The 10,150-nt window shown below is 42.4% G+C and overlaps 1 protein-coding gene across 1 annotated transcript; it reads left to right on the top strand.

The window, feature by feature from the left end:
- The first annotated feature begins 297 nt into the window (after positions 1-297).
- Positions 298-1,257, top strand: LOC105871379 (olfactory receptor 52M1). Its single transcript, XM_012764683.2, has one exon. It carries the CDS (start codon positions 298-300, stop codon positions 1,255-1,257), a length of 960 nt encoding a protein of 319 aa, XP_012620137.2.
- Positions 1,258-10,150: the final 8,893 nt, after the last annotated feature.

Here is a 10,150-nt window from a genome sequence, read left to right as displayed (position 1 = left end):
TGACCAAATAAGTACCCATATTCTTTAGGTCAATTTGTTGATGCAAGAACATCACTTCTTGAAGGTCATACTGCACAAAAATACTCATTCTTTCAAATGTGTTTTAGCTTGTGCTTGGTAAGCTTGTGGACTTACTATACTAACATGATACTATGAGTCTATAACTTGTAAAACTTATTGTGTAGTATCTTATCTAGTAAGTGATTTTATTATCTATTGTAAGAACTTAGAATATTCTTTTATTTCCAGGAAAATAAGTCCTGCATTTGGGGCACAAGTGAGAAGGTCCACATACAAATGGCCATATTAACTTTTCATAATGTCTGCTCAGTACCCAGCTCCTTCCGGCTCACTGGCATCCCAGGACTGGAGTCCCTGCACATCTGGTTCTCCATACCTTTTGGCTCCATGTACCTGGTGGCTGTGGTGGGGAACATCACTATCCTGGCAGTGGTAAGGGTAGAGCGTAGCCTACACCAGCCCATGTACTTTTTCCTGTGCATGTTGGCTGTCATTGACCTGGTTCTGTCCACTTCCACTATGCCCAAACTTCTGGGTATCTTCTGGTTTGGTGCTGGTGACATTAGTCTGGATGCTTGCTTGAGCCAAATGTTCCTTATCCACTGCTTTGCCACTGTTGAGTCAGGCATCTTTCTTGCCATGGCTTTTGATCGCTATGTAGCCATCTGCAACCCACTACGTCATACCACAGTGCTCAGTAACATGGTGGTGGGTCGTATAGGGTTGGCTGCCCTTCTCCGTGGGGTTCTCTACATTGGACCGCTGCCTCTGATGATCCGCCTGCGGCTTCCACTTTATAAAACCCATGTCATTTCTCATTCCTACTGTGAGCACATGGCTGTAGTCGCCTTGACATGTGGTGACAGCAAGGTCAACAATGTCTATGGGCTGAGCATTGGCTTTCTGGTGCTGATCCTGGACTCAGTGGCTATTGCTGCTTCCTATGTGATGATTTTCAGAGCTGTGATGGGGCTGGCCACTCCTGAGGCCAGGCTTAAAACCCTGGGGACCTGTGGTTCGCACATCTGTGCCATCCTGATCTTCTATGTTCCCATTGCTGTTTCTTCCCTCATTCACCGGTTTGGTCACCACGTGCCTCCTCCAGTCCACACACTGCTGGCCAACTTCTATCTCCTCATCCCTCCAATCCTCAATCCCATTGTCTATGCTGTCCGTACCAAGCAGATCCGGGAGAGGCTTCTCCAAATCCTGAAGATAGAGACTAAGCTTACATGACTGCTATTATTCTTCTATTTCAAGTAAGCTCATGGAGAAGGTGTTTAAACATGGTGGGCTGCTTCCCCAATTGAGAACTTCAAAGAGGCTAAGGAATTAGGCCCTGTAACCTCCAGCTTTTATATAGCTCCAAATACTGAGAAAGCATACAACAACTAAGTTCTAAGTGTGGAAGATACCTAAGCTTATGACTAAAGAATATTTGAACTGCGGAGAAAATGACATTGATAGCTATTCAGCATGTATCATGTAATTTTTAAACATGACTTATGAGGTATTGTTCACGTTTTATGTGAGGAACTATGACAGGACACCCTTTATGAACTGAATATGAAGTTACTTAAGCTGCCTTGCTCAATGTTCTGGTTGGAGTTTAAGACTTTGTGGTATTATGTACTAATGCTTTCTGGTTTTTGTATATTGTTTGATAAAATAAAGTCCTAAAAACTGTCACTTCAAGTTTGCCTTACCTGCAAGATCATGTTTCCTGAGTAAAGCCTTTAGCAGTTGAGATTCTGCTTAGACTACTTGTAACTAATAAAACATATCCAGAAGACTGATCTCTATGCCTAGCAGGTATGGAGATACTACCCATGAAAGAATGGTCTGGGTGGAACACACACATGCAGCTAGTGAAGGAAAGAAAATGACTTTTTCAGCATTGCCCTTGTGTTTTCTCTGTAGGCCTGAAATGGGTAAGGGCTCCATGGAAAGGAACTGTCCTTTTTCTAGAGAAACCATCCCTGTATCCTGATCTATTTTTGTAGAATTCCTGTTCCTTGTATGCAGCATTCTTAAAATGGATCAGGACAAAAATAGAGTTCTATGGTTTATAGAGATATTGACTTTACCCTCCAGATTAAGCATTAGTTCAATACCTAGAAAGTTAGTTCATATGAATATATACTTTAGAATTACTGACAATTCTTACCATACTGTAAGAATTACTTTCCATTTTGCAGATGAAGAAATTGAGGTTCCCAGAAGTGATAAGATGGCCCAAAGTCACTTAAGTTTATCAGGAGGAAAAACAAGGAATTAAGCCCAGATTTTATTATTATTATTTTTTTCTTTTAGAGTTACCATAGTTCCTAGCCTCTTTGATCCTCCTTTTCCTTAACTGTGAAAGGAGCTGGAAGACTTCTCCCCTCTCCCAAAATCTGAACTGTTACACACTTAACATTCCCAACGCAGCAGATATTTAGCTGTACCCATTATTCTGAGAATTGGGAGTATAGGTCAAGGAAGTACTGTACTCTTTCTCTTTCCCAGAGAAGGACAAAGGGAAAACCTGGATTAAGTTTAGGTCTGATCACTAGAGTCCTATAACCCTAATAAAATTAGAGTCAGGAAAATTGTCAATACACTAGGCTTTATGTATATAGACTATCATTGAGCTTAATAGAAAGTAGTCGAAGTGCCAAGAAACTGACTTCTAGTTTTGCTTTGGCTAGTCCTATTAATATAAGTTGTCCCACTATTGGGATATCCAGAATGTGTGGTTATTTAGGATTATAATTACATGAATTTTTCTTCATACTATCTCTACCTTGTATCCTATCACTCCATCGTGAGTTTTCCTTGTCTTGAGCTTGGAGGAGTTGAGTGTTCTCCCTATGAATGGAGAAAGTAATCATAAGTCTTCTATTTACCCATCTCTGCCACAGCTGAGAACCTGGGCAAGATATTTGGAGTCAGCACCAAGTATATGCAAACTGGTGCTAAAGGCATGTCTGTGGAACAGGTGAGGGGGCAAGGCCTGAGGACCCAGAATTACCTCTAAAGTGGCTTGAAGTATCATCTAACCATCAGGTTAAAAAAATCTCAGATATAGAAACCTAGCACATAAAAGCCTTGTTCTCATTCTCCCAAGATTGTATATAGTTTGGCCATGTTGGTTATCGAATAACATTCCCTCAGTTCTAGCTTTTATGAATTGATACAGACATTGCTAAGTCAAGATGCAGCCAAGAGGCATTAAGTTGGCCACCTAAGCATAAAACATCCAAGCAGCCATGAAGATAGTCAGGCAACCTTTAAGAGAAGTAATTGAGACTCTGGAGAACAGCAAATTAAGGCTGTCACCATGTTCCTGCTGAGGTCAGACTTTCCCAGAAAGTATTTCCAGCCAGTGACCTAGTGTGATAGGACATAGAATATGCCCATTTGAGACACAACACTCCCGATGGAGTTACGGCTCCAGGACTTCCATTGGACTTGCTGAAACTGCATTTCTACAAGCCTAGAGACTTTTCCCCTTATCCTCTCAGTGCTTTACAGAGGTCAGACTGGCATCATTTTCCATTAGCTCCTCAGCCTCCTTACCCACTTTCCCCTTGCAAGCATGTACCCCAGTGGTTGTCTCACATGTCTAATCCCATCTTGGTGTCTTTCTTGGAGAAGCCAACAGTGGTCAGAGCATGCAGAAGGCAAGATGGGGATTTGGGACTGGCTCACTGCCTGGAAGGTGAAAGAGCTGCTGTACTAAGGTAGGTGAGAGATAACTGCTCACACAAGATGGTGGCTCAATCACTAAGGATCATTGGTTGTGAATTAAGAAAGTGTCCCAGTGGAGCAAGATACCACAGGTGTGATGAATGAAGCATTTGAAAGATGTTGGGAGAGCATGGGAGAGAGAGAAAGCTGCAGAGACAGCAAAGTTTGGTTTCTTATAGGTTCTGGGCATGAGAACATAAGGGCCTCTTTGTAAGCAAGGAAAGAATCTTATCTGGCAATAATACACTGCTGAATGGTAGGCTGAGGACAATTGTTAGAGTCACAGAACTCCAGAGGTGTTTGAAAGCTCAGCCAAGAAGGTGTTGTGAGTTCAGGGCCATATTTTTGAAAACTTGGGACACTAAAACATGGCATGGGTATGGCTACCATTGAGGATGTTGAAACTATAGATGCTTCAAATGCTTTGAGCTTTGAAGTGACCCACTTTTACCCTAGTGAAAAGTAGCACTTCTGTGCAGCAACAGGTATTCCCTTGAGGAATTACCTCCTCTCCTGGCTACAGCAGACATGTAGCGGTAAAGACAGAATACTCTTGCTGGGACTGGGTAGGGAGTAAATAGCTATGCAACATAGAATGGTTTTTAGAGTTAGCTAGCACATATTGGTAGGAGACAGAAGAGAACCCCTAGGATTGGATTTTGAAGGTTCTTGATCAAGGGGGCTGAAATGTTAAGACTGGATAAAAATTCAGCTGGGAGGGTACTTTCTTGGGACACAAGACTTATTATCCTGGCAAGAACTCTAGGAAATGAAAAACTCACTGCTAGAGTGGCTCTATTAAGCCTGAAAAGTAGTCATGGCTGTGTTGCTCTGGAAGAAGGTAGAGGAAGAAATAAAAAGGAAAGGGAACATATTATAGTGGATTATATAAAGACATGGGCTCACTAATGCCAATGGGGACAATTGGGCCATAATGGAGGCCAGGTGGCAGCATTTAACCCCAGAAGTCAGTAATTGCAATCTTCTATAAGAGCTGGCAAGGTCAGAGGGAACACTAAGGGGGCTTGACCCACAGGGAGTTGTGGAGATGGCTAATGAAGTATCATCCCATCCTGAATTAGATAGGTAGCCAGCAAGGCTCCGATTGCCATTCTAATGGAGAAGGCTGAAACAGTCACTGACAATGTCACAATCTCTTGCCCAGTTTCCAAACCTGTGCCAGTTTTTGGATCTACAACTCATTTAAGATGTAACCTGGATCCCTCAGTAGGACTGTGAAAAGCCATGAGTATATGCCATGAGTATCCCAGTTCTTCCACAAAGGAACCTATGGCCAGTTACTCAGGCAACTGTACTTTGGGGAAAACAACTAGAAACTGAGGATCATTGAACAATTTGAGTTGGCATCAATACCCAGAAGGTGAAGGCATAATCACGGTCCCTCTAATTACTATCTGGGCTCTAGTATCTAGAGTAGAGCCCCTACTTTAGGGTCTTGGGGAACTCTCCATGTGCCCTGGTTCCACAGAACCACTCAGTGGTTGTTTCTCCAGTTACCAAGCATATAATAGAGGTACAAGCATGGTTGTTTGAGTAACTACCATATGGACTTCCTGACTTGAAACTTCCCTCCCCACCAAGGTAGTAAGCATTTTTGTGTGTGGTAGAGAGTTTGGCAGTTGTGTTTTCTATTCCAAATATAAGAGGATCAGAAAGTTGTATTCATATGGAATAGAAAAGTACTCATACACTTTGCCTAAGAGGCATGTTAACTTGACTGCCCCTATGCAATGGTATAGTTCTAGAATACGGCCTGAACATTTCAAAGAACAGTGATCCATCAGTGGTATGTTGGATTAGGCAAAATGAGCAAAAGGTGCTTTGTACCATGAAGGCCTTAAACACATGTGCTCCAGAGGATAGGAGAAAAATTATGGTATATAGGGGCCTATTTTAATACTTCAATTCTTTTATGAAGTCCAATGGGTCGGGGTTATGCCTAAATGTACCCAGAGTAAAGAATATAATCTTCACTTTATACCACAAAAGTGGAAGAGTGAGTGGTAGGCCTCTTTGAATTCTGGAAATATTCCTTATCTAAAAATCTTGCCCTGGCCCATACACCAAAAGACAGAATGCCTCTAAGCTTTGAGTGGTCCCAGAGCAGGAAAGTTCTACAGCAGGTTCAGGTATGGTGCAAGCATTGCCAACACTTAAGGCTTAGGATCTAGCAGACTCAGATCTTGGAGGTGACAATGGTGAGAAAAAGATTCAGGATGGAGTTCATGGAATTATCACTGTATATAGGTCCCCTGGAATTTTGAAGTTAGGCTGTGTTATCTATAGCAATCATACATCTTTTGATAACTACCTCCTGTCATTTTACTAGGCCCTGGTAGAGACAATGTTTGGTCACAGGGTACCAAGTGATTATGCATTTAGAACTGTCCATTATAAATTGAATTTGACTGACCAACAAAATTGGACAGGTCTTGTAGCAATCTATTACAACATGAGTGGTTCATCTAGAATCAGGCCTAGTGTTAGGACCAGGGGGCATAAGTTGTGTGAGCAAGTAGCCCCCTGACTCAGGACACCTACAACATTTACACTAGTCCTCCTCCCTCAGATCCCATCAATGGCCATATGGATTAGTTCCATATAACTAAAAAAAATCCAGTTTGCTTACAGATAGACAAGCCATGGTCTAAAGAAGGATGGCAGGTGCATGATGGCCACATAAACCGGGGCTACTTTGAAAGACTAGTGAAACTGTCTTCCTAAAATTGGCAGAACTTCGATTGGGATGCCCAATTATCCACTTCCTGTAAAAGTAAAAACAGCCCAAGTCTCTACATCTTTAAGTGGCCAGTATTTCTGATGTCTGCTCAAGGGTTTAGAAAGACTAGATGACCAGAAGGATGTCTTTGAGGGGCATAAAGGTGGGCATTTGGGAATTGGGCCCAAAGTGTGATGATTCTTGTAGGTGTAGAAAGCATCTACCAGAAGAGGTACTGATCAAAGTAGATGAAATGATTCTGCCAGTTGACATTAGCCAACATTCAGTGGTCACCTCTGAACAGGTATGAGGGGTTACTGAATGGAGTGATAGCAGAGGATACTACGAATGGTCCCAAACATGTAGACCACCACCAATCAGTTTGACTCACTGCTGAGAGTCCAACTTGTCAATGGAGATCAGCACTAAAACCCACATATTCCTCCAGATCACTTGGTGGCAAGTTAACTATACTGGGACTCTATTCTGAAAGGGCCAGTGGTTTGTACTCCCACTTATATATGTTTGTTCTGGGTGCTGGTTTGACTTTCTAGTCCAGATCCTTGGTCAGTACTACCGAGTGTCTCCAGAATGCTTTATCTACAGGTCAGGGATCCCACACAACATGGTAACAGTGGACACATTCCACAGCAAAGGATAGGCAGAATAGGGCTTTACAACCATAAGATCTACTGGTGGTCAACCAGAAACAGCTGACCTCACACAATGTTGAGCCAGCCTTCTAAAAACTAATGCACAGCTCAGAAACAGCTCATAAAAGCAGAATGCTATCTTTTAGGATACCATATATGGATTTAGAGATCAATACAGTCTTGGGTTCTCCAATAGAAGTACATAAACCGGAAACCAAGGGGGACAGAACAGGAATATCCCTCATATGATCATTCAATGATCCACTATCATTCCCAAAGATCCACTAGGAGGACTCAATCTCTGAAACTCTTGGCTCTGCAGGGTTGGAGATCCTGGTCCCTGAAAGGGGCTCCCCATGGCCGAGGTACACGAGGGTCCCATTGAGCTACATACAGCTGCCATCAGGATACTTTGGACTACTATGCACAGGACCAACAGGATAGAGGAGTTGTCATACTGGTGGGAATAATCAACCCTGATTTAGGAGGAAGAAATGGGGTTGCCCTTACACAAAGTATGCAGAGAGAAACACATGTCCAAGTGTATCACAACTGGCTGTACACATTTTCTAGTGCTTCCTTACCTCATCGCAACTATGGGCATACATGTGCAACATTTCCTAAATAAAAGCACAATTGCCAAAGCTTCAGCCTCCTTAAGAACAGGAGGGGTAACCGTACCAGGTAAACCACCAAGACCTGCAATGGCGACAGTCGAGAGTGAAGGGAATTCGAAGCAATGAAAGGAGAAGATGAGTAACAGTTGTAGCTCTGAGATGAATTTCAGAACAATGGCTGTAGTTCACTAACCCTTCCATGTTTCCCTTCAGCAAGGGAGGCCACAGGAGATACGGAGATGCTCCCCACATCCGTTTGAAGGGGAATTGTATGGTACAAGAATGAGTTGTGGTCATGGGAACATGCCTCTTAGATTTGACTGCAAAAAACATTGGACAGCCTCCTGCACTGTGCTCTGAAGTAAATGGCATTGCTCCATTTTCCTTGGGCTATTTCAAACCACTGAATGAGCACAGAGGTATTGAGGCAGACATAATACTGAGAGATACTGGATTCCTCTTAGATGACTGGCTCAAGGTCTCCATTAACCTTGGCAAAGATTTCTTGGAAGTACACGAAAGTCTAAGAACTTTCCCCTCCCTTCCTAAGGATGAGACTTGCATCAGTGATCTCATGGCTCTTCCAGCCTCTTCCTGATCTTCCCACTCCAAGCCTGACATTCCTAATTCCATCTTAGCATCTGTTACTGATAAGACTCATTCTAACAATTATAGTGAGTTCTACAGAAGAGTATTCAACTCTATTCTTGAACCAGTCTATTCTTGTGAAAAAAGAGCTAATACCTGTTGTGAACAGTCCTTTATGAGAAAGCCATTTAAAAAGGAATTAAGAGTTATGTGACTCTCACAGCACTCAATGTGCAACTCAGTAATGCTTTCTTACTTTTGGGAGGGAAGTTCTAGTGCAGATGTAAGTCTGAAGGTCCTAGTGTTAGAGGTCTCCTATACTGAATCTTGAACTCAAATTGCTATAAGCACAGAACAGGTCTCTAAGTTCACAGGCACTACTCATAGTTAAGTGCCTTAAGGTTAGGGAGACAGAGCTACACACACTGGGGACCACTGAGCTAGTAGATTGACACTGTTTACAATTCTAACTACAATTTTCTCCATAAAAAGCTTGTTTTTATGTCAAGTCTGGTTGTAGTAGAGAATTGTCACCCCCCCCTTTAAGTTTTCATTCTAAACTGATTTTCCCCTCCCCTTCCAAACTCTTGGACTCGGAACAGGTAGGAGAAGAGAGTATGAGATATATGACCAATTGCTTAGCCTTTGCAAGGACAGGGCTTCTGGGCAGCTCTAGATTCCCAGAGCAAGACAACCAAGACACATTTTCTTAACTCAAATTTCAGCCACTCACCTGAGTTTTGTTAACTGGCCTACCAATTTGAATTCTTAGGACTTTTTAAGTGGAGGGACTGTTCTATTCCCAAAAGACTACCCCCCATCCTCATTTCTACTTTGAGCCCACTGGTCTTGGCAAATGCCTATGTTTTATTGATATTATCCTAAAGATATTCTTGGCCTAAGACTAAAGCTTTAGAGCCTTCGTATCAGAACAGCTAGTGGTCTTTTCCAAGCCTTGGTGACAAAGTACTGAACTGGTTTTATACATACTGTAAGACTGAAGGAAACCAGAATGTCACCCCCAAATATGCCTCTTGACATGAATGTTTTGAGCTAAAGGCAATTAAGCAGCAGCAAACAGGAGAGTTCTCTATATCCTCCACACTTTCTGCCTGGAGACAGGGTCAGTTCTCCTTTACTGGAGACAGCACCAGGGGAATTGACAAACCATTAGTTTCTGCCTAGATATTTGCCTTCCCACAGTTTGCTGCTCTGGGAAGCCTAAACTCACTTTCCCTTTGCCCTGTAATTTCTCTACAAGTTAACTTTCCTGAAGATGCTATGTAAGCCAAAATTCTAAGCCTTTAGTTACCTTTCACTGAAGCTTATCCCACACATGTGCTATACATGTTAAGCTAGTTTTTTGCTTGTTTCTTTCATTAGTCTGTTACAGGGGCATGTTCCAACTACAGACTTGTGAGAATTGGAGAAATGATGTTTCTTCCCCAAGACAGGTAGCTTCCTACTCAGACTATAGCCTCTGTCCCTTGAGTATTATGGAATAATTTGTCAAGGTTTTACAGGTAGCTTAATATACCTCAAGTATATCTCAGCATTCTGTAATGCAGAATCATCACACAAATGCCTTGGACATGGGAGGTCTGTTGCTTGCTGCACTGGTTTGTCACCTCAGTTATACAGGTCCAAGACCTGCGTCGCAGGCTCCAACTACAGGTACAATCTCAGACAAAGCAGTGTCAAAGAGATAAATGTGGAGCTGATTAACTTGGTAATGTGACTTACTGAAAGGAGGGTCTGTTTAATGAGTCTAGTTGGAAAACATCCACATGGAAGATAGT

Source organism: Microcebus murinus, chromosome 4, assembly GCF_040939455.1.
Source record: "Microcebus murinus isolate Inina chromosome 4, M.murinus_Inina_mat1.0, whole genome shotgun sequence".
NCBI classification, from domain to species: Eukaryota; Metazoa; Chordata; class Mammalia; order Primates; family Cheirogaleidae; genus Microcebus; species Microcebus murinus.
Note: the sequence above shows the minus strand (reverse complement) of the source record. Positions and strands in the feature narration are given on the sequence as shown.

Excerpts from the sequence above, each read along its gene's own strand:
- LOC105871379 (XM_012764683.2), top strand. The coding sequence starts at position 298 with ATGGCCATATTAACTTTTCATAATGTCTGCTCAGTACCCAGCTCCTTC.